General features: G+C 36.9%; 1 protein-coding gene across 3 annotated transcripts in view; it reads right to left on the bottom strand.

The window, feature by feature from the left end:
- Positions 1 to 311: 311 nt before the first annotated feature.
- The window catches only part of LOC117330357 (SRSF protein kinase 3-like), an 80,647-nt gene continuing 54,417 nt past the window's right edge, over positions 312 to 26,541 (bottom strand). For all 3 annotated transcript variants that reach the window (XM_033888577.1, XM_033888578.1, XM_033888576.1), the window contains 11 exons: positions 26,393 to 26,480; positions 15,114 to 15,201; positions 14,338 to 14,444; positions 13,507 to 13,669; positions 11,731 to 11,879; positions 10,535 to 10,739; positions 8,903 to 9,364; positions 8,118 to 8,206; positions 7,788 to 7,895; positions 7,210 to 7,372; positions 312 to 6,333 (listed from right to left, as the gene is read on the bottom strand). In XM_033888577.1, coding sequence (XP_033744468.1) covers positions 6,140 to 6,333; positions 7,210 to 7,372; positions 7,788 to 7,895; positions 8,118 to 8,206; positions 8,903 to 9,364; positions 10,535 to 10,739; positions 11,731 to 11,879; positions 13,507 to 13,669; positions 14,338 to 14,444; positions 15,114 to 15,201; positions 26,393 to 26,480 — 1,816 coding nt within the window. In that variant the 3' untranslated portion in view covers positions 312 to 6,139. The remainder of the gene's footprint in view (positions 6,334 to 7,209; positions 7,373 to 7,787; positions 7,896 to 8,117; positions 8,207 to 8,902; positions 9,365 to 10,534; positions 10,740 to 11,730; positions 11,880 to 13,506; positions 13,670 to 14,337; positions 14,445 to 15,113; positions 15,202 to 26,392; positions 26,481 to 26,541) is intronic.

Raw genomic sequence — 26,541 nt, 5'->3', positions numbered from 1 at the left:
AGTTTTACTTGTATTTTTGGCCCAAGCTGCCGAGGTATTCATGTGAACATCGGGTTGTTCCTCTTTCCAAGTAATGAGGGCTACTATAAACATTTTCAGAAGTTAAGTGGGTGAGATTTGGTTAAAGGCTACATTGCAATGTATATCCAAGTTATATTAACTCTGTGACTATGTTTAAGGCTACATTGCAATGTATGATATATTAACTCTGTGACTATGTTTAAGGCTACATTGCAATGTATGTTATATTAACTCTGCGACTTTGTTTATACACAGTACAGTATTCTCAAATCACAACAAGAAGTCTATGATAATGCTTATCTGCACTTTTATTCCATTTTCAATTCATATTTCTTGGTAAACTCAATATAAAGATTCGGTCTTATTTCCAGAGCTTGACTACAATCAGATCTGTGTAGCTATCTGTGCCATATAACCGTCACTACATCTTGCTAAATTCTAGACATAAAACAATAAAAAAAAATCTACTGTTATAACTGTACCATTGTTTGAAAATAACACAAACAATACTAGTATCAACTTAATGTTATATTGTATTACTTAATTACGTCGCCATGGCATGCAAATCATAATTGTATGATGATGATACAATAAACATGATAGTATCCAGTCCATACACTAGCTCCAACATATTCTATATACATCATATATAAGTACAAAGTGTTGGGTTGGTCTTAATATACAATAAGTATATCACATATTGTGCATCCAGTTTGGTTTTTGTAACTATGGTCATTTTAAAACAGGTCAATTTAAAGATATCAGTTAATTGTTGAAATGAGAAAATTGTAAATAAACGACATCAATATGATCAGAATATAGCAACATTATCTTCTAACCAATCAACTTCTTAGCTTATTCACCCAATATTTTAAAAGTCTACATTTTTCTTATTGCGTATACACTGTATTTTAAAATAAATTTCATATAAGCCGAGTTTTAAGCTGTCTAGACAGAAAGGTTGGCTAGTGTACTAGATAGATGATACAGATTATCTATGTTATGTATGTACACTATGTACAGATAGTTCTAATATGCCTTATAAATAAACACTGGATCCAGATTATCTATTCCTCCGCAGTATGTAGAATTAAGATATTTTTATACAAGATATTCATCAGGAAAATCTAAATGCTAGTCTATAAATAAATGCATGGGAGTGGTGTGAGGATTTGTTGTCACAGACTACCCTTTTTTATCAAAGAAGGCGCCCCAACCCTTTCCGTGTGTTTATATATCTTGAATAATTCTTATTTTACGAATGGGAACCAAACAATGGTTTTTAAAGACTACGCTGACAGATGAGATGGCAATGTTTAAAAAACATACAACTATGCATTTGTTGTCTGTGATAATTCAAACCCGATCTGAATCACGACTAAACCATTAACAACAACTCTGCATAACCTCCAAAAATATAACCTGGTGATAAGGAAATCAGGTTAAAAATGGATTTTCACTTCAAAATATGTAAAGCATAACAGCTCAAGATGAACAGAGTAAATTATTCCATGTTTGTCAATCGCACTTCATTTACAGTTAGTAATCCATTAAAATGAAAGATTATACAAGTTTTGTTGATCATTAATTTATTACTGTTGTAGTTGTACATCCAGACTGGAAACCTCCATCCAAAGCCTACACTTGACATATATCAGCAAAGTCCAAACAATCCTATTGTGTTTGAAGATGTCAAGTTGACAACTCCTCCAGACCTAACTCAACATTAATTTTCTTATGTTTTGATCCACAATTTTCTGATGTTCTTCCAGTATACACACTGTTCTTGCAATCCCCACAAACAGTTTGTTTTGTCAACACTGCTATATAGATTTCTTTCCTCATCAAATTGGTATATGCATCTCAAAACAACATTACCTGTTGCATGCCCCAGATTTATATACATGACTAGTTTGGTGAATGGTATAAGGATCTGTCCAGCAGATGTTCATTAATGTAACATCACCAGCTAATACCATACTCCTGAAATATATCCCGATTCCACACTTATAACCACAAACTAAACACAATATCACTTGTCATGGTGTACATTTATTTTGGTTTGTAGGCTGTGTAAACTCATCCTTAGAACTACTTCAATGCTTTACACACATCAATAAACTCCAAAAAGGAAACCTGGACACAATAATAGATCACAATTATCAGCTCCAGTTAAACTTTGGTTAGTACTACCTTAACCAGATCAGATATCTCTGTTTTTAATCAACTAATAGCTATTTCTACAGTAAAATACACAACACACTCAATTATTTCGCTGGCAACTGACATATTATTGAATAGGTCAAACTGATTTCATATACATGTGACTGATTTCATCCTGCACAAAAGTGAGTTCACATCCATGGATTGACAAGGTGGCTATCAAGTTTTTAATTTCATTGTAAATGTTGAACATTTCATAGCCAAGGGTCAATACAAAACAAGTACTATCAGAAAGATTTTTGTTGATTCAATGTTTCCAGCCTACTACACTGTAATAAAACACTAAGACTACTGAGACCAGAATCCATTTGATTATCAAGATATACAAATTTTATACACTTTATACAGTAAATCACTTACGCTTTGTCGTGTCAATTCTCAAATTCTATTCCATATGCTTTTAAATGTTTCATGTTAATAACACATTCAGACAGTTATGGAAACAAATCCACATTAGTTATCACAATACATATGGATGGCACTAACAGCAATTGTGCTACAATTAATCCTCGACAAATCATAAGCGATTTTCAGTATTTCACACTGTATACATATATGTACAAGTGGCTAGCGTTCTCGGCAACAAATGTCAAATCATATGCCAGTCGTGCCCACTGACTTCGGGGGGTGATTACCCCTATAATGGCCCCTCTGGTTAAACATGAGTTGTAACAACATCATGTGTACAAATCAACAGTCAAGGAGGGGTCAAACAAATAGGCAAGGGGTGGGGTTCAAATACACATGGCAAAACATCAATATACTCAGTTTCAGTCAAATTCTATACTAAAAAAATATGAAAAAAATTCAAATGCTAAAAAAAATATCTAAATAAAATCTAAATGATATTCCTTGAATCAACTTTCTCTGAACATTTTCCATAAATGTTTTTTTACACAAAAAAATCAAATTCAATTTCTGCTAAATTTGCAGGGTACTATCTTTTTTCTAAACAAATAAAAACTTTGTGATGCAAGAAAGTAATTTTCATGTGTTTAGTTTTAAATGTATACCGGGTGTATATGTATCAACAACCCCCTCTCCGTGATAAATTTGGAGACTAGTACAGTCACTTGATTGACCAGCTATAAAATAACTCCCTGAGCTTATCACATGTCAAGTCTGTGAATTGGTTGTTTCTTACATCACCCAGGGCTTAACACAGGGCAAACCAGAATCTGTGGCTCATCAGCTGAAAGGCTGCAAGGCCGTAATAGCGGACGTAAAACCTGTTAAATTAAATTGAATCTGTGGAAAGACTTCCCTACAGCAGAATACTGGACCAGATTCAGTGAAATGACGGCTCCATAACCCAGTGCTTGACATCTATAGATATACAATTTCTACTAGTTCATCTTAAAACTGTATTCTCAATACACAGGTATTGTATCTATAATCATTTTAATAAATGATAGATACTTATTATAAATACTACTATTAATAATAGTAAATCATATATTTGATCACATTCATTTATAGCACTCTTGGAGGAATCAAATAATGAAGATAATATAACAACTGTTATTTTTTTTACACAAAATGTCTCCACACAGAACCAGATTGGTTCAGAAAAATTAAAAGTTATTCTGGGGGAAACTGAATCCTTGTTATGACTTCTGTAAGTATTTTATTTCTAACAATATGGTTCAACTCCATCCAGTATTTCAAACATCAGCACTAATTATAAACACAGAATACAAATCTTGGCAAAGAAGAAAATTAATAAAACCTGTACATTGCAATGAATAGGGAAAGAAAATGCATTTTGTAAATTGTTTACTGAGATAACTAAAAGATTCAGAGGGAAAAAAGGTCGACGGTAAAAAAAATACAGAAAAAATGAGGCAGTAGATCACAGTTTGCTCCTATTTTTGTGTAAAAGATACACTACCAATACTGTGCCACACAATCAACAGTATTGTATGTGTTATTGCCAGTCTAACCCTCGTCTCCTTCCATTCCGTCCTACATACCAATACTGTCCCACACCATCCACAGTATTGTCCCACACCATCAACAGTACTGTATGTGTTATTGCCAGTCTAACCCTCGTCTCCTTCCATTCCGCCCTACATACCAATACTGTCCCACACCATCAACAGTACTGTATGCGTTATTGCCAGTCTAACCCTCGTCTCCTTCCATTCCGTCCTACATACCAATACTGTCCTACACCATCACCAGTAGTGTATGTGTTATTGCCAGTCTAACCCTCGTCTCCTTCCATTCCGTCCTACATACCAATACTGTCCCACACCATCACCAGTAGTGTATGTGTTATTGCCAGTCTAACCCTCGTCTCCTTCCATTCCGCCCTACATACCAATACTGTCCCACACCATCACCAGTAGTGTATGTGTTATTGCCAGTCTAACCCTGGTCTCCTTCCATTCCGTCCTACATACCAATACTGTCCCACACCATCACCAGTAGTGTATGTGTTATTGCCAGTCTAACCCTCGTCTCCTTCCATTCCGCCCTACATACCAATACTGTCCCACACCATCACCAGTACTGTATGTGTTATTGCCAGTCTAACCCTCGTCTCCTTCCATTCCGCCCTACATACCAATACTGTCCCACACCATCACCAGTAGTGTATGTGTTATTGCCAGTCTAACCCTCTTTCCATCCTATGTATCAAGCATTTAATGACATTGTAAAGCCAGGCGTGCCTGTTCAGACAAAGTGTTCTGTGTTGGTTAAGTTTGGAGGAAAACTGTACCATTTTTCTAAATTCTGATAACCCACCAATCAACTTTATTGTTAAGCACAGCAACATTGTGTTAAAAAGAAACAGTTTATGATGTGAGAAAATTTAGAGATAAGTTATATATCCAGTGAGGTACACCAAGACTGTTAGGCAGTGAACAATGATGAGGACCAATGTGATGTGTTCCATTCACTGATGATAAATATTACTTCTAACTATATACAATCTGCTGATAGCTATCAATGTACTACTCAAGACTACATAACGTCAAGTTCCTCAATTATTAACCGGGTAAGCACTCAGTATTAGTATGCTTTCAATATATTTTCTACTCCTTACAAAAAAATTTGCTTAGATTAAAATCTGCGTTTTGCCCTTTACAGGTTGTTGTGATTTCTGTACAGAATTATTTACAAGAAATAAAGGCAACATGATATAGCAATGATAGGAATGACAGAGAGGCAGATTGGCCGGCATTATTACAACTACCAAATAAATACCATCTTTGTATACTATTATCTATGGCAATTATTGTTTTACATCATATAAATTACAACAAGTCCCCATCGTACCAGTGATACAAGTATGACATTCTTATGATCTTCATACATTATAAATGGTGTGAAAATAAGACACCCGTAGAATGGGCATTGCTCACCAGGTAGAATATGTAAATCTGTTGTAAACATGAACAGCTGTAATAAGACCAGTTTGACTTCTATTCTAAACATTTGTCACATTTGGCAGAGGAGGAACACTGCTACCATCAAATGACAGGGAAATTAACAAGAGAAGTTTTAAATGAGATTTTTTAACACTGACATTTTCTCTTTCAATATTGACAGACGGCGGGGTATTGTTCCATGACACAATTAACCTCAATGAAGTTTCCCATGAACTAAAAAGAAAAAAAAAAAAGAATCCTGCCATTTCAATGAGAATGATTGATGGGCAAAATACAGGTTTCTTGTGTTTGCTTGTCCTTTCTTCATTGTCACGAGACTATTAGGAAGACAGACACATGTAGTCCAAATAGAATCACAAACAATCAGGATGGATCTTGTTTCCTTGTCCAATGAAAAGTCCAAACAAAATTGGTTTTTCTCAGGTACATGTAGCGCTGAGGATGAATCTTTACTGTAGCACAAGCACGAGTTAACAGACAGGCATAGCTAGAACATGTCAGGCTTCCGCGTCAGACAACCAGGGATGTTCTAGACTTTCTGATGCTGTGGCACGCTTCTCTGGGTCGAATATAAGCATGGGCATGAGGAAGTCGGAAAACTGCTGGGCTGCCGATGGTTCCCATTCATATTTCTCTGTCAGTACTTCGTAAAGGCCCCACGGCTTCAGTTTTACGATGTGCCGCAGCTCTCCTATTGAAAATAACAAAATTAAATTTAAAGGGTTTGCAAATTTCGAAGATCAATGTCTCCTGTTGACTCTACTCTTCTTCATAAATCATAAAACTTATGTTTTTTTATTACAAAGTTAAATATATCTCCTGATGACCTCTATAACATACTGGGAGATCAGATACACACCGGGATCATGAGCATCAATACTTTCAGTCCTGTGATTAGTGGGGTGATGTATGGTGGTTCCCGGTACTGAAGCTTGACAATATATTCCATGTTGACTTGTGTAATGATTCAGAAACTACATAATGATCTCAAAGCATGGCTTTAGATGTGTAGTGGCCAAGTCAATGTTTGTCAGTACCATTTAAGTGAAAGGCGATAACAGGCAAATAGTACTTAATTTTAGAATAATTATGAAACAAGTTATAAACTCCTACCAATCATTCTTGTTGGCCCTAAATCTGATAGAAACCAAAGTACCTAGGGGAATCTAGAAGTTAGAGGACAGCATACTCGTTTATATCTGATCAGTATCAAACTCGGGCCATCTAGGTGTGATATCCACTACATCACTTAGCCGCCCATAGATTAGTTAGGCCATCTAGGTGTGATATCCACTACATCACTTAGCCGCCCATAGATTAGTTATCTCACAGACGTACATACAGACATTAAAAATCTTAAGACTTGGACAATTGATATATTTTTGTAATGTTTCAAGACAATGACAGAATTCTGGAGTTTTAGCTACCGTGGCTATATATTACCACTTATAATATTTTTCAACAATTTGTAAATCATCACCTTACAAACTGAGGCTCTGTAAATAACAAAGAACCAGGTAAGAAAAGAGATGTCTATAGGAAGACCTGATATAACATATGCACTTACCTTTCCTGTTGAAGAATTCTCGGGAATATTTGCCAGACAGGGCTATATGGCGTGGAATGGGGCCGATAAGTTCTATAATATGTGCAAGGTGGTCCTCGTCTCGGGAGTAATCCTCGCCAGAATGGGGCTCAAACAGATAATCACCTGTTGCCAGCTCAAACGCCTGTAAAACCAAAGCAGAACATTGATACAGTAGACTAAACAGTCAACATTGGAATACTATACACTAATGTCTTGTAACATACAGAACCCTTTCTAGCTAGAATAAGGCACTGTATTATAAACCCATGTTATTAATACTATCTATATCATATGAGAATATGCTTTCAACACCATCTTGTTTTCCACTGAAACACCTCGTTTGAACAGACAGTGTAGTTCAATTACACAGCTAATAAGTCCATCAGGTTTATAAATCTTAAGCAGGCCGGAGAAAACATTTTTCTTTTCCCTGAAAAATTCCAGGATTCCTAGAACAGTCGAATGGATGTGACATTACATGCCCTTACTACATTTACAGTTTCTGTAATACAGAGGAGAAAACATTGAAGAACACCACACATGGCCTCAGGACTTACCATGCAGGCAGTACTCCAGAGGTCGGCAGGTGCACCGTAGCCAGCTCCAATTAGGACCTCAAGACAGCGGTACTGCCTTGTCTGAATGTCCTCTGTAAAATGGTGGTGCTGTAATGTAGAGAGAATATGTTAGTTAAAGGGTCATCAATCTGACCAAGACATGTTCAAATACGACTAAAAGGTTTTTTTTGTCATATTCAAACAATTTAATTAAATTCTTATTGCTCAACAAAAGCAAATAATTTTTCATTACTTATGTAGAACTATTTGAAAATTGTTTTTCCTAATACACAGTTTCGCTTGGCACTTTGTGTCACTGCCTGTACTCACTATCCAGCAGGCATTCCCCAAGTCTGCAATCTTTACAGGTATATCACAAATCTCTCTCACTGGGTCTGCTTTGCAGCTAAGTTTGCGTGCTGTTAAATAAGGTATAGATATTACAATACTGACACCGTAATAGTCAAAGTACATTCTTAGGAAAGATATCATATAGTACTACTTATTGGCACTATAAAACAAGACTTTATTTGACACAGGACGTTTGTAATAGAAAGTTGTATAATATCACATTAAAGTAAACAATTGTTCTGTTACAGTTTCATTAATAGCTGATCAAGTACAACATTAAACAATTACACACAACATTTATATTCAGTGTTTTTGTCAATATAAAAGATGCCCATTCTGACGTCATGTCATAAGCAATTTCTATGCCACCCAGCAAAATGTTACAGATGTTTACGAGAACAAGATAACTAATATTTACATTTGAAAATCAGCAAATCCTGATAATTGTTGTTACATATGCTATAGTTAATTGAATGCTACATTACAATAGTTACCCGACTTCAATTTAAGGTAAGTTCTAAAATAAGTTGTGGTTTACATCATCATGGTAAAATGTATTGATGTATTGACAATTTTTTTTTTAAATTAAATTGTTACTTGTTACTATCTATTTGCATGGTATTTTTAATGATTGAAGCCTGTGATTGTTTACTCCCTAATATTTCAATAATATCCATCTAATTGTATATATCTATCGTTGAAAAGTAAAATATGATATTAAGAAAGATCCACTGTACTGGCAAAATAAAGCCTAGAACTATTACCTGAGGAATTAGTGTTGTCGCTGTTAGCTTGGCTAGTATTGTCCACACTGTGATCACGACCTTTGGACTCTGGACTTGACTCGCCATTATTGCTCTCCTCCATAGCGCAAGGTGTGCTCTCGGACTGCGGTTCTGTTTTATTTGATATAGCCTCACTTTCAGAAATGTTCATTGATGTGTCCTGTGATGGTGTCTCCTGAGACGAAATGTTTTTGTTTACGGAGTCCCCATCCCCTTCCTGTCCCCCCTGAGATTCATGGCCGTTACACATTGGGGGTACAGGTACCTGTTCGGGAGCCACATTTTGCACAATGATCGTTGTTGTACCGCCACCATCTGTGATGATTGTGGGTTCTACATAGTTTTTGTTCGTTAATGGCGGACTTTTCTCGCCTTCACTTTGCTGTGTATTTTCCTCATTTATTTTTTCTGTTTTAGTTTTCTCCTTTTCTGCACTGTTATCTGTGAAATAAAAAAAAAGGTATTTAAACAAACTTTGAATCAAACAATTTACTTTGAATTCAAATGTGAAAAGCTGGATTTGTTTTAAACAGAAATTAGATTAAACTGATGAATAACTTATAGACAATATTTTTGTACATTATAAACAGGTTTTTGATTTACACTCTAGATTTAATTTAAGTAGAATTGTGAAAAATGACATAAACTAAAGGTCTCCTATATAAGTGATGTCCTAAGTGATGTTCTACGGGTTGACAGTAATGAGTTCAGAGTGACAGGGTAACCTAGTAAGATAATGTAAGATTATATAGGGTTACATTGAAATGTAGCAAGGTCTCATATATACAGGTATCCAGATTATATCCAGTTACATTAAAATGTACCACGGTCTCATATATACAGGTATCCAGATTATATAGGGTTACATTGAAATGTACCACGGTCTCATATATACAGGTATCCAGGTTATACCCAGTTACATTGAAATGTACCAAGGTCTCATATATACAGGTATCCAGATTATATAGGGTTACATTGAAATGTACCAAGGTCTCATATATACAGGTATCCAGGTTATATCCAGTAACATTGAAATGTACCAAGGTCTCATATATATATATATCTAAATTATACCCATTTACATTGAAATGTACCAAGGTCTCATATATACAGGTATCCAGATTATATAGGGTTACATTGAAATGTACCAAGGTCTCATATATACAGGTATCCAGGTTATATCCAGTTACATTGAAATGTACCACGGTCTCATATATACAGGTATCCAGATTATATCTAGTTACATTGAAATGTACCAAGGTCTCATATATACAGGTATCCAGATTATATCCAGTTACATTGAAATGTAGCAAGGTCTCATATATACAGGTATCCAGATTATATAGGGTTACATTGAAATGTACCAAGGTCTCATATATACAGGTATCCAGATTATATCCAGTTACATTGAAATGTAGCAAGGTCTCATATATACAGGTATCCAGATTATATCCAGTTACATTGAAATGTAGCAAGGTCTCATATATACAGGTATCCAGATTATATAGGGTTACATTGAAATGTACACTGTCAGATTTACAGATTATGCAGGGGTTCATTCAAGTCAGGTCACCACTATTATACAGGACACTGTTCACAAACACACATTACCTGCATTGTTGTTTTCAATTTCAATGATGTTCAGGTCATTTTTGTTGTTTTCTGAATTTTCCTGGTCCGTGTAGTTTGCCAGACTGTTCTCCGTGGGCGACGAGTCACTATTTAAGGTGTTACAAGTGTCTGTTTCCTCCGACTGGTCCATGCCCTCCTGCTGGGGTAAGCTCTGTGTACTCTCACTCTGGGACATATACTCGCTCTAGAAATAAATTTCAACACTAGCCTGAATTTTTGTAATAATTGATCAGCATGCAGGTGATATAACATATAGGGGTTATTGATTGCCTTGATATGATCCTGTCTAACCTTGAACTTCAATGTCTGATGTACCTTTATCTCAACAGGATGTCTGAGAATAATAGAATCTATAACATGGGTCTGTTCCATGGACAAGGATATCTCAACCCAAGTGTAAGAGTTTGGCCAGTCAGCATGTACACGAGGCTTGCCGAGTGCTGGCCAGCCAAACTCTTACATGATTTCTTTTTCTCATACTTTATTAAAGTTGTTCATCTTGCCATCTACAATGCTCCTTGGAATGTGCATCAAAATTGATGACATCATCATTTACGACCTGGTTATTCAACATAAAATGATGATGTTACGTTATTATGTGCAGTGTTATATAGCGCGTGCCAGCTGTCTTTACCCCCATGTGTGAGACCGATTGATCTTTTCCCTGGCAAGTGCTGGATAACCCTGTGGAGTATGAGAATAGTTGCCCTTGGCACCATGTGGTTGAAGGTCAGTCTTTATCTTATTTATCCCAGGGAGCAAAATAACAATTACTCCAAACCTTCATGGATTTTTAAGAAAAGCAACAATTCTTCTGAACTAATGAAATTTTCGAAGATGATAAGAACTGCCTTTCATCAGAACTAAATGGAAATGTATCAAGTGCATGGATCAGAGCTGACATAAAAATTTTATTTAACACATGACTTTGATCATAAAAGAGTGGATGGTGGTGAACAAGTCCATTAAATATGACAAACAAAGAAAATATGAAGTCGATATAGCAAGTTATAAAGTCAATATAGCAAGGATGGCATTAGGTCACATATAAACTTATAAATAGGCAGACCTTTCAATGACTTATCATGGGGAAATGAAAACAATAATTCCAAAAATATAGAAGACAAGTACTGCCCTATTTATATATGATTTCTATACAATACACATCCACCTACCTGCTCTTTGTCTTTCTCAAACTCTTCAATCTGTTTCATCTGCTCGTCCAGAAGTAGCTGTTGCTTCTTTTGTTTCTTTTTCATCTTTTTCTTTTTATTTTTAGACATTTTTGATGGGTCCAGCGGCTTTTCTTTTGGTGCTGTACTCACTGCATAAAGAAAATTACAATATAGGTTTGTAAGTGTCCAGTTATTACCAGGTACCATGTGTATCTAACTGGAGTTGGTTGTAAGACATTTCCGAATGAGAGTTTGTTTGTCATTAGAACTTATGTCATTTCAATTTCAAAACCTTTTATCTCTTGAAGATGGCACAAGAATGGTTTTGAACAACAAGCTAAGTTTGTAAATTTTCTCAACTTTCTCCTTAAAATATTAACCTCGAAAAAAATTATCCTTATATGATCATGACTGACAAGAAAATGTCATGCCCCAAATAAACCCAATATCATCAACTCATAACACCACACTTAAACAGGACAAACCATAATTGTGGCATGTATAATTTTAATGTACCAAGGACATCAGACATATATATATAATTTTAATGTACCAAGGACATCAGACATATATATATAATTTTAATGTACCAAAGACATCAGACATAGTCTTCTCTATTCAACCACAAAGAGCAATGAAATGGTAAACATGTCTCTTACAGAACTCAAGGTTGTTGTGGAACTGAGCACAGCCAATATTAACATTTTAACCAAACTCAAGTTTAAACATACAACTATACAAATCATCAAACCGTGACAGAATGTATTAACAAATAACCCGTGATTTAAAATTGGTAAGACATTCATTGATATTGATGTCGTGTAAAAATGTTATCTTCCTGTAAAACAGCCGTCAATAGCACAAAGAGGATTCTGTTCCATATCATCATACAGTTTTAATTACCAGTATATATCATGTTCATAGCTCAGATCTTTGTAACATGTGAGTTTGCATGACCTTGATATCGATGGCAGGATTTCCTTGCATGACCTGACTGGTACAGGTTTTCCCTAGATACACCTCGAGCTCCCAAAGGACACATGTCGGGAAAAAACAACCAACTTTTCTCCGCTAGATACACCCGTAGAGAACACATGTCATGCAAAACACCATTTTTTTCTCCCCTAGATTCACCCCAAATGGACACATGTCAGGAAAAAACACCATCAACATTAGTATCAAGCTCTACTACAGTTTAAGTGTAAATGCTAGCTGACTTGTATACTAATTATTGAAGAATTCCAAACCAGATGTAACCTATAAAATGACTTGATTAATCCTTTGTTTATTACCACATAAAGTGTAACCTGACTTTCCCGACCACTAACTTAAACAACATTCTGTAACAGCTGACCATATCCATCAGAATGGTGACATTCTCTGCCAACATTGCAAACACTGACCTTACCAACACACCATCATATTCGACACATTGACTCGGTCCCACAGTGTGTCGGTAAAGTCGGGTTTCACTGTACATGGTACAATGGAATGCATTCCTTTATAACGTTTTAGGTGATATTTTCATTTGATGTCACATAATTCTGAAGTGATAACCTGTTTGTACTGCAGCATTCATTGTTTTCTTACATATCAATTTACACTGGTTTCTTTTTGTAAAGCATTTTTAGAGGAAATGTATTTTTAGTTTGCAGATTCTCAAGCGAATACAATCCTGAGTGACAATACATTCCATTCGATCCAGAGTGTAATCTTAGCAAGTGATTTTAAACTGTTGCGGAGCTGACAAAATTCTTTACAGGTCGTCATACTTACCAGCAGATCCAGGCAGCTTTAGGCCCATTTTCTGCCACTCGAAGGCGTCTGCAGCAAGTTTCCTGATGTATGTCTCGTCGACACACATGAGGACATTCTCTGGTTTGATGTCTGTATGGATAATATTGCATTTCGAATGGAGGTAATGGAGGCCTTGGAGTACCTGAAACAAGAGAAGCTTGGTCTATACACCATTTATAATGATAGTGAAACATTTTCACGCAAATCTTTGATATTCTATATACATACATGTATACCTATATCATTCAAACTTTTTGAAATCTTGAAAAATTCTGTTGAAATTAAATTAATTGTTGGAATTTTTCTAAAAGATCAAGCTCCCAATAGTTAGTTAGCATGATCTGATAATTAAAGATTAATTTGGTATTCAACTGAAATTTAAACCAGATAAATAGTCCATGATAGAAGATCATAACAATATATATATGGCTTTACTGTTAAATATTTACAAGTATGTGCTGCATCCAAAAAGTAGATAATCATATTCATTGGTGTTACAGAAATACTCTAGAACACGAACATTTATGATAAAATATTTACAGCATTCCAGCACATTCATAGCTTGTGTAACCATTAAATCAGGCCTCATGTTTCCTCAATGTTCCCTAACATAAAACTATCCACAGGAAAGCATTATAGAATTTAAAGTTCTCCGACAATTTAAGGAAAATTTCTTAACTAAGTTTTTTCATTAACTACAATAATGCTTTCCTATGGAAAACCTTAGGTTAAGAAATGTCCTTAATTTAAGGAACAATGATGAAACCAGCCAGATAAGATGATATTTATTTTTTTCAATCTGATACTCACCTGTTTAATTATTTTCTTTACATTAGTAAGTGGAATTCCTTGATAATTTGATCTAATGATCAACTTTAGTAAATTGTGTCCTAACACCTCAAACACCATACAGACATCTGATTCAGGTTAAGGTAAATTTCTCAGTACATTTCATTGATCTTGTTAACCATGATACATGTGTTTCCTGTATGATCTTTAACATTTTATGTTAACATAGTGGACCACTTACTGACATGAGATTAACAATCTTACATATATCGTGTATAATGAAAGTAAAGACAACAGCATATACAAAGAGAGCTGGCACTGTTGGACGACACAACAGAAAGGGTTCAATGTACATGTTAACTAGAGTGGTCAGAAGACATCAAAGCTCGCCTAGTGGGTTTGGAATTAGGTATACGCCTTTTGAAAGTAGGTCAAGGTCAACAGTTCTGCAAATATAGTATCAATAGAAGACCTTGTCACAAGGAACACACACATCAAATATGAAATATCTCATATGGTTAACATACTGTGGCCAAGGTTAAAGTTGTTTAAAAGTAGGTCAAATGACACTGTCAAGGGTAGCAGGTTTTGGAAATATAGCGATAGATCAACGGGACTTTGTCCCAACTAATTAAGGTCAACTGGACTTTGTCCCGACTAACTAAGGTCAACCGGACTTTGTCCCGACTAGCTAAGGTCAACTGGACTTTGTCCCGACTAGCTAAGGTCAACTGGACTTTGTCCCGACTAGCTAAGGTCAACTGGACTTTGTCCCGACTAGCTAAGAAAAAGGATACGTGTGCCGTTGACACCAGATATTTTGAAGTCGTCCAATAGCTGTACAGTCCTCTCTCTGAACAAATCAGCCTCATCACTTTCCCTCACCTGAAATGACAAAGAAAAATATGAATAAATGTTCAGCGTTTTATTTATTTTTTTGTCACATTCTGTCTTACAAATGACTGGCATCTCATACTGGATTCCTGTCTGTCCACAGTCCAGTACTGACATTTGGAGTATCATTTTAGTGGTCTAATAATCAACTCGGTTCTATTATTGAACTAAATGAAGCTGACCCCAATCAAGTCATCATATTCCTACAATATTTGGGTTTCAATGAGATCAGGATGAGTACTTATCTTAAGGGAAGTAAGATACAGAGACATGACATTTGCCATGATGAATGATTTCCTGACCTTGGTGGTCATGTAGCCTTGTTCCCATATGACAGACAACTATCCTTAATCAATCCTTACCAGCTACATCTGTCAAATACTCGTGTCCTGTTTTACTTCAGTCTGTTTTAATTGCAGATGCATTAACCATTCCTGGTATTATGGTTTTAAATTACCAGCGATTTAGCCACTGGGAGTTCCAAGTCTCCATCTAAATGACTCTGTGAATAAATGCCAATCTCCAGGCAGGCATTCCAGTGCAATCCGCATTTCAAATGAAACTGAAGGTCACAACTGACTACATTCTGATCTGCTTCCCGACATCTATTGGGAAATCTGATGGTACTGGTTCCAAGGAGATTGATTCAAGATTTGTGAGAAGATTCCGATAAGATGAGAGCAAGAAAGCAGAGATTTTCAGTAGATACAGCCACATTTATCTACATAGATTTAATCGAAATTTGCTTCTTCTTTTTTTCTGTCAGATAAAGGATGAAATTTCATTTTGAGTTTAATTTTTCATTTCACCTAAAACTGCTCTTATTTTTTTAGTAGGTATAAGCTACCTATAAATATAGCACACATTTTTTTTTTTATTTTCAGTTCTCATCAACACTAATCTTCACCCAAGTTTCAAGGCATACTCCATTCAATTATGTTTTCCTAATCAATTTAATTCTTGTCAATATTCAGATAAAGAAGTCTAACTATAGAAAATAATAAGAAATCTTCCAACCATCAATTATCGTAATGATAACACAAAATTGGTCGATACAGCTTCCTTCGGTAATTCATATCGGCATTCCTACATATCTAGGATACAGAATGATCAATATGTGAAACAAATATAATCAAAATCGCTCTGTCTCAGTCTGCATAAATAGAAATACTGCACAGCTAATACCTCCTCTATACCAAGAAACAACTGGGCATGTCACAATCAGGAATCTAAATCTTACAGATAGTAGATTAGCTAGAAAAATGGCACAGATAAGAATTTTTGCCATTCCAATAGAAAATTTTAAAATGTCAATGGTATGAGCTCCAAAAAAACACAACCCCTGTGTCAGGCTAATTATTGAAGCACACAGAAATATCTATAGTAAGAATCAATTGAGCCGATACATGAAGTGAGAACAGACTTGGAGACAGAGAGTATAAGCCTGGAATTTACTGTATTATTAATTACCAAATTTTTTTGTCAGTGATATATTTCCAAATATTTTCCAAGGAGGCATATTTACTTAAGTACATTCCCATCAACACAACAAATTGGTAAATATAATGCAAATCAATTAAAATCCTATGAAATATCATGCCTGTACCAGGAAAGCTGAGACAGAAATATCATGCCTGTACCAGGAAAGCTGAGACAGAAAATAATAAGTACAAGCTGACATCATATTGTTTAACTCAGGGAAAGTGTGTAGATTTTTCAGTCACTTTTATTCATCCTTTCTAATCTCTTTCAATCTTGCTATCCAATGAATTTTTTTTTTTCATGAAAAAAACAAAATGAATGTAAAGTCCTCCAAAAGATGAATACTCAAGGACACCAACTGTCCATGTTGGATCACTTATAAATATGGAAATATTGAGACAAAAACAACAAGAATCAAAGTTAAGTAGATGTTTGACAAGCATAGTGACAGCCAGGCAGTGACTCTTGACAGGAGTAACAAGGTTCAGAATCAGTTTTGACAAATGTCTTCACAAGATTGACATCAGATGTCATTTTAATGCTCCATGAAACAGTTTTACTGTGGCTAAAAAGCTGGAGGACATAAGAAAACCACTTCTTAATCCAAACAAACACTGTCTCAGGATTTTATTGTCAAAATGTTGACCGAAATATCTTTTATAACTAACCTGGTTTTCTCTCAGACAGAGCTGAAAGGCTTCTATATTTATTAGAAGGAAACTTGTATGTTTTATCACACAGACCAATGCTATGCTGTCAATAGGTTAAAAGTGTTGGGACAGTGTGACAGACCTTATTGTCACAGTCCCTTTACTGTCATGGTGGATGTTGGGGTAGTGTGACAGACCTTATTGTCACAGTCCCTTTACTGTCATGGTGGATGTTGGGGTAGTGTGACAGACCTTATTGTCACAGTCCCTTTACTGTCATGGTGGATGTTGGGACAGTGTGACAGACCTTATTGTCACAGTCCCGTTACTGTCATGGTGGATGTTGGGGTAGTGTGACAGACCTTATTGTCACAGTCCCTTTACTGTCATGGTGGATGTTGGGACAGTGTGACAGACCTTATTGTCACAGTCCCTTTACTGTCATGGTGGATGTTGGGACAGTGTGACAGACCTTATTGTCACAGTCCCTTTACTGTCATGGTGGATGTTGGGACAGTGTGACAGACCTTATTGTCACAGTCCCTTTACTGTCATGGTGGATGTTGGGACAGTGTGACAGACCTTATTGTCACAGTCCCTTTACTGTCATGGTGGATGTTGGGGTAGTGTGACAGACCTGTTATTGTCACAGTCCCTTTACTGTCATGGTGGATGTTGGGACAGTGTGACAGACCTTATTGTCACAGTCCCTTTACTGTCATGGTGGATGTTGGGACAGTGTGACAGGCCTGTTATTGTCACAGTCCCTTTACTGTCATGGTGGATGTTGGGGTAGTGTGACATACCTGTTATTGTCACAGTCCCGTTACTGTCATGGTGGATGTTGGGACAGTGTGACAGGCCTGTTATTGTCACAGTCCCTTTACTGTCATGGTGGATGTTGGGACAGTGTGACAGACCTTATTGTCACAGTCCCTTTACTGTCATGGTGGATGTTGCGACAGTGTGACAGGCCTGTTATTGTCACAGTCCCTTTACTGTCATGGTGGATGTTGGGACAGTGTGACAGGCCTGTTATTGTCACAGTCCCTTTACTGTCATGGTGGATGTTGGGACAGTGTGACAGACCTTATTGTCACAGTCCCTTTACTGTCATGGTGGATGTTGGGACAGTGTGACAGACCTTATTGTCACAGTCCCTTTACTGTCATGGTGGATGTTGGGACAGTGTGACAGACCTTATTGTCACAGTCCCTTTACTGTCATGGTGGATGTTGGGGTAGTGTGACAGACCTGTTATTGTCACAGTCCCTTTACTGTCATGGTGGATGTTGGGACAGTGTGACAGACCTTATTGTCACAGTCCCTTTACTGTCATGGTGGATGTTGGGACAGTGTGACAGACCTTATTGTCACAGTCCCTTTACTGTCATGGTGGATGTTGGGACAGTGTGACAGGCCTGTTATTGTCACAGTCCCTTTACTGTCATGGTGGATGTTGGGACAGTGTGACAGACCTTATTGTCACAGTCCCTTTACTGTCATGGTGGATGTTGGGGTAGTGTGACAGACCTTATTGTCACAGTCCCTTTACTGTCATGGTGGATGTTGGGACAGTGTGACATACCTGTTATTGTCACAGTCCCGTTACTGTCATGGTGGATGTTGGGACAGTGTGACATACCTGTTATTGTCACAGTCCCGTTACTGTCATGGTGGATGTTGGGACAGTGTGACAGGCCTGTTATTGTCACAGTCCCTTTACTGTCATGGTGGATGTTGGGACAGTGTGACAGACCTGTTATTGTCACAGTCCCTTTACTGTCATGGTGGATGTTGGGGTAGTGTGACAGGCCTGTTATTGTCACAGTCCCTTTACTGTCATGGTGGATGTTGGGACAGTGTGACAGACCTGTTATTGTCACAGTCCCTTTACTGTCATGGTGGATGTTGGGACAGTGTGACATACCTGTTATTGTCACAGTCCCGTTACTGTCATGGTGGATGTTGGGACAGTGTGACAGGCCTGTTATTGTCACAGTCCCTTTACTGTCATGGTGGATGTTGGGACAGTGTGACAGACCTTATTGTCACAGTCCCTTTACTGTCATGGTGGATGTTGGGGTAGTGTGACAGGCCTGTTATTGTCACAGTCCCTTTACTGTCATGGTGGATGTTGGGACAGTGTGACAGACCTGTTATTGTCACAGTCCCTTTACTGTCATGGTGGATGTTGGGACAGTGTGACAGACCTGTTATTGTCACAGTCCCTTTACTGTCATGGTGGATGTTGGGACAGTGTGACAGACCTGTCATTGTCACAGTCCCTTTACTGTCATGGTGGATGTTGGGACAGTGTGACAGACCTTATTGTCACAGTCCCTTTACTGTCATGGTGGATGTTGGGGTAGTGTGACAGGCCTGTTATTGTCACAGTCCCTTTACTGTCATGGTGGATGTTGGGACAGTGTGACAGACCTTATTGTCACAGTCCCTTTACTGTCATGGTGGATGTTGGGACAGTGTGACAGACCTGTTATTGTCACAGTCCCTTTACTGTCATGGTGGATGTTGGGACAGTGTGACAGGCCTGTTATTGTCACAGTCCCTTTACTGTCATGGTGGATGTTGGGACAGTGTGACAGACCTTATTATTATACCTCAGACTTGTATCACAGCTTCTGATTAGTGAAAACCATGTCACGTGATTAAAAACATTCGTTATGTCACCCTCTCGTGAGCCCTCCAAAATCGTTATGTCACCCTCTCGTGAGCCCCAACTCGGAACTCTCTTCCGTAACGTCTTCAAAAGTAGTCGAATCAGAGAAGTTCCGAGTATTCTGCTTGACAACAACAATGGCTGCCGGCGGACGCTATCGTCTGCCAACAGAGGAGGAATTGGCGAAATTATTGCAAGAAAAGGATTAAAAAAAAAACACCAAAAGGGTCATCAATGTGGCCGTGGATTCCTTTAGACATTTCCTATCTGCAACAGGTAGGCCTAGACCAAAGGATTGTGAAAACTTCGACGTCCATACATTGAAAGTTCAACTGGGAGAATTTTATACCGGGTCCAGAAAGACGATGGGGTACCTCTTAAAAACTTTTCTTAAAAACTGTTGATAGTAATAAATAAACTTATTGATACCAAAATTAATTCACTTATGTTTTTTTTCGGTATAATAAAACAATTACTGCCCTTGTTCCGAGTTGACATGAATATTTGCCCACCCTTGAGGTGTCATGTCACCCTCGGGCTACGCCCTCGGGTGACATGACACCTCTCGGGTGGTCAAATATTCATGTCAACCCGGAACAAGGGCAATAATTGTATATTGTCACAGTCCCTTTACTGTCATGGTGGATGTTGGGACAGTGTGACAGGCCTGTTATTGTCACAGTCCCTTTACTGTCATGGTGGATGTTGGGACAGTGTGACAGACCTTATTGTCACAGTCCCTTTACTGTCATGGTGGATGTTGGGACAGTGTGACAGGCCTGTTATTGTCACAGTCCCTTTACTGTCATGGTGGATGTTGGGACAGTGTGACAGACCTTATTGTCACAGTCCCTTTACTGTCATGGTGGATGTTGGGACAATGTGAGACCTTATTGTCACAGTCCCTTGCTGCCTAGCGGCACATGTTGGGGTATGTGTTGTGGTAGGCTTTTTATATAGTATTGAGTGCACATCATCCATTATTTTCTTGAATAGTTTTTTAATGTGATATGCATCAATGGTAGAAAAAGTATTTTCTAAACATTTTCCATGATTTTCTGTCATAAAATCAATGTATTTTTTCCTGATTAATACAACATTAGCAATGATGATACTATTACTCCAAAAAACACAGGGAAAACAGCTACCTTCAGAAATTCTGACAAGCTGCTTACAGAGTTCTTCTAAATTGAATTGGCAAAGATAGCTTCAATTACATCATAAACGTGAATAAATATTTCAGCATTGTGACAGGAAATCAATTGGACTGAAATAAAATTTGAAATTGTGCATGCATGAACCACCATCTGTATTCTCAGGTTTTTAAGACTGTTTACGCATCGAATCAGACATACAGCTTGGGTCTACATGGTTTGGGCCTCGCATGATCTGTATTCATAAACTCCCTGTATATTTGGCTTTCAAAGAAATGCATGAAACTTTGACAGTGGTCTCAGCTTCCCTACGAATGAAATGTATGGTCGTCGACAGCCTATAAAATATCAATACAGACAACACTAAATTGGACTTTTTATAGCAGTGTATGTTTGGTCACGAAAACCTGGACGTGATTTGTGGGAAGGGAAATGCTTCTCCAACCTGCGGTATTTACATGTCAAACTTGATTCTATATTCAAGGGTTTGTTCCCAATATCATGATTTCCATAATGGATATAGACTACCAATGGAAAATTTGATGGAAAACTTCCAAACAAGGGTTCAAAGGGTACAGTTTGTTGAATGCTATGGAAATGTTTTATGGCCATTGTCATCATCTCAGTGTGAAATTTCTATTTCCTTGTTTAATATGAATTTGGATGTGTTTGATGGCCATTAGTACTCTAGGTGGTCCTGTTGTCACTTCTCTCAGTCTGATGGCATGACATTACCTGGATTTTACTAGATTTGCATGGCACATTTATCAAGGAACCAAGACATTTATCATACATCTTGTTCGGTATCAAATGTCTACAATATTTTAATCTTTTGTTCATATTTTGTATTCATTTTATCGATTAAAGTTAGAACTATGGTTTCCTTTTTGTTTTTCCAGGTGAAAGTAATTTAAGATATACAGTAAAACTCACTTGTGTCGAACACGCTTGAATCAAATACATCGGATGAATCGAATGTTTTGTTCGGTCCCGATTTTTCCCCTTCTTTATCTTAGTAAATTTAACACGGATGATTCGAACACTGTTGAATTGAATACTGCGGTTGTGTCGAAAATATTTTGTGGTCCCTCCCTTCTAAACAATACCAAAATTTCCATTTTTGTGTCGAACATAGAAGGCGTCATGCTTTGTCAGGTAAAATTTTCTGACATCAGCTTGATTGACCGAGTGCGACGGTGTTACCAGAGCCTATTTTTAGTTTCTGGCTGTCGGTCACACATCATCCCATTGTGTATACAGGTGAAGTAAAACATTAGGGTATACATAACTTAGAATAAAATGTACAAGTTTTAGTCTACAAACCATAACATCATGACCTGCTGTGTTCTGTTTACTGTTTTGATGCACATGGCTGCCGAAATGGCTGCCGAAAAAAAGGAAAAAATAAACGATAAATTACATATCTTCCACCCGAAAAATGCTCAGTTAAAATACTTATCTGTCTTTGATTTAGTTATATATGCCTCAATTCTGAGTACACCGATGAAATAGTACCAATAATATGCGGGATGTTTTTTTTTTTTTTTGTTCTGTACAAAACATTGTGGCAATGCATAATCATGCAGCCGATAAACACTGACCACGGCCTTCACCTTTTCTACAAAATCAGCACGCGTACTGTCGATCAAATTTTCCTGAACTGTTTATTGTTTCATATTGTTTAATTGTAGAACAATATAAACGGGTTTTAAGAGAAATAATGTGAGTACAATATGTACATTTATATTCTGATAATGTACATGTATCGTTTTCATAGAATATGCTGTAATATTTATATTTCCACTTAGTTTAGACTCAATGAACCTACCACAGTTAAGTCAAGTCATTTTTCAATGAACATATATCAAGTTCGGCGTAGGAATACATTTGTCATTCTAAAAGTAGGGGACTATATTTTCTAATTCCTTTTCAAAAGTGATCATATTTATATGAAATAAATTCCATTAAAAATAATATTTGTTTTAATTCGTTATTAAGTTTCGGTAAGTTCCGTGGTAGACTTGCACAAGTCCCTATTTGTCAAGGACAAAATATTATACAAAAATATCAAAAAAAATTTAAATAAATTTGTCTCAAGACCTATTGAGGTTTATACCCCCATACACCTCAACATACTCGGGTATTTTGTCTCCGTATACAAACGGACACGGATAAGTCAAATATTTTGCTTGGTCCCGTTGACTTCGACTTATCCAAGTTTTACTGTAATTTATAAGTATGTGGCTTATCATGACTGTATCTTGGCCTTTCCAAATGTTGCAACTTTCTTCCTTCGCTTAAAAATTGCAACAATTTAGTCTATTTTTCGTTTTGCTCTAACTTTATTTCATTTAAAAAAAAATTTTTAATTATCACTGTTGAGTGTTACCAGTTTCTTAGATTAATACTACCATGAGTTAGACTACACAGAACCAAGTCTGAACTCAGAAGAAGGAGGTCCAAGTAAATTCTCCACCCAACACATCCTGTGTCTGGTTTTTCTCTCTCATATTACCAAACATTAATCTCAGAAATAGGCTATAATTGTACAGTTAGAAGTATACCAAACATCTTTTAATATTGATGGCATTTATTCTGACCAGTAGAGAGAACTGCTTACACACTCTAGTAGATAAACCATTGAATTTTTTTGTAAGTTTAATGTTATCAAAGAACTTAAGCTGTAACACAACGTAGACTGCCAACTTCACAGGAAGTGCCATATATAGAAGTGACCAGCGTGCCTGTCAGGAAATATTATGCTTCACAATCTAACATGCAAGCATATTTCAACATCTTACACAAACTAGAAATAAGTCTTCATTACAGACAATTTGATACATCATGAGCAATGGGATCACGACACCATGTTATAATATTGATCCCTTTGCACGAGGTCAAGAAAGCTCAAGAAATATTCAATTCATGATCATCATATGTCGATCGTCGGAAATGCTTTCCAAACTCGTATTAATTAACTAAAAATCTTTTTTTCTTGTTAAGAATTGATAACTTTTTTTGTTTTGATTTGATACAAAAACAGGTAGCCATCAAATATGCCTAGACCATATATAGATACTGTAAAGGCTGTCATTGTCAACAGATTCTATTTTTACATTTCCTGCAATCGACAGAATAAAATCGTAACAAGAGGCCCCTTGGGGCTTAATGGTCATCTAACATCAACAGACCATAGTACTATATTGTAGTGTACATACTCAGTAGCAGTATTATAGCATTGGGATATGCAAAATATACATACACCGGTAAATGATCACTAGCTAGAATTGGCCACTTTCCTAAAACAGACAATAGCTTTACCTGTAATTAGTACCTATTGTTTATACTCCCTATTAACAACACTACCTGTACTCAATGTTAAATGTTGGCTGGGTGGAAAGACACCATGGCATCACTTAAACTAGCAGCCATGGCGGCAAACTTGGATTTTGGAACAACCCAAAAAAAAGTTGAAATTTGAGAAGTTTGAAATAGGTGTTATTCAGGAAAACCATGGATGCGCAATCATGTTACAAAATGGCCTCTGTGGCTGGCTTGTCGATGCTCTGGCTTGTCGATGCTTTACCAGTTTGACTTTGTTGTACCCTCTACCCGCCAATACCTATATAGCTAGTCTGTGATTAATCACTGGGCCTGACAGTGCCAAACAAGGCTAAACCTCACACCATTCATCAGTCACAACATCACACGTCTGGGACCTAGCTGTCCTTCATGTTAAATTTACAGGCCAAAACACAAGGGCATCGGTCTCATTTACAAATGATCATGTCCTCTGAACATAACTTAAACTAAATCATAGGAGATGCTGGTCATTATTTGCAGTCTATCAAAGTGACAATTCATCATTGGTAACTGATTGATAAGATTAAGTAAAACAGATGAAAGTCACTGCTACGTCCCTGTATATTATTTGGTATCATTGTGTAAAAATGTATAATCAGATACAACTTTTTTTTTCTTAATGTAACATTTTATTTAGATTCAAATGAATGAGTGAAAAATTAAGGACTTTTGGTGCATTGCTTTCAAATACATTTTAAAGATACATATAAAATTAATTTAGAAATGAACAAACCGTAAACATCAAACAATACATTAAAGTCAAACATGCCTAAGACCTCTGGGTCAACCAGGACTTACAAGTACCATCACACCATTATACATTACAGTCAAACACGCCAAAGACCTCTGGGTCAACCAGGACTTACAAGTTCCATCACACCATTATACATTACAGTCAAACATGCCTAAGACCTCTGGGTCAACCAGGACTTACAAGTTCCATCACACCATTATACATTGACAGTCAAACACGCCCAAAACCTCTGGGTCAACCAGGACTTACAAGTTCCATCACACCATTATACATTACAGTCAAACACGCCCAAGACCTCTGGGTCAACCAGTTCAATCACTAAAGTAGATGGCCTTCCAGAAACATTATAACTATTTCTATCTTTTATTCAGACAGCATAAGCTGGCAATCAATATTCACAAATAAAATATCTTTTAAAAGTAAATATCCCTGGCAACCTCGACCAACACACTCAATTTACTCAACATACAGAGCTGTGGACTGAAATGTTACTTCTGCAGAGCAAGTCAAATTTGATAAAATATTGATCACATCAATAGCAATCATTACAAGAGTGAAATGGGCTTTAACCCTGAAGATCAAATTTCAATACACAAGGGGTATGTACATTTCCCCTAAATCCTGGTTGTGCAACCATACGCTCAAAACACCATGCTAAATTACTTCTGGTACAATTTTATCCAATACAGGCTTTTGAAACCTCTTCAGTGTAAATATTAGTTCAATAAAGTTCTTCCTCTCAATCAGGAATTTATATGAATATTGCATAACAGTCGAGATAAGGATTCTGATACGAAATGAAATTATCTATCTACATAGACAAAGTACGATATAGTAGAAGTTACATTATGCTGACAGGCTAGAGGCTTGATGAGCCTGTTTCAGTATAGTCTGCGATATGTGGTGAAGAGGCCACAGGGGAAGAGAGGGCGGAGGTAATCGCACATCCTTAACAGTTTGACGTTTATTTAAGTATCACGTGGGTGGTAGCTGGCGACATACAGGTACTCTAACATCTGAACAATTGGTGGGTGTTTGAATATAACGTGGGTGTCAAATCACAGTGACATGTGAACGGGGGAGGGGTTGTTACACTCACACATCTCAACAGCTTGATCTCGTCCACGGCAGTCTCTGTGTAGTGCTGGGCGCTCTTCACTACTTTCAGGGCCACAAACCGCTTCTCCCTAAAACAAAGTTGAAATTGCATAATTAAAGTTAACAAAACACCATTAAAATGCAAAAGTT

Source organism: Pecten maximus, chromosome 7 (assembly GCF_902652985.1).
Source record: "Pecten maximus chromosome 7, xPecMax1.1, whole genome shotgun sequence".
Lineage (NCBI taxonomy): Eukaryota > Metazoa > Mollusca > Bivalvia > Pectinida > Pectinidae > Pecten > Pecten maximus.
The sequence above is the reverse complement of the archived record's forward strand: the minus strand, read 5'-3'. Positions and strand labels throughout refer to the sequence as shown.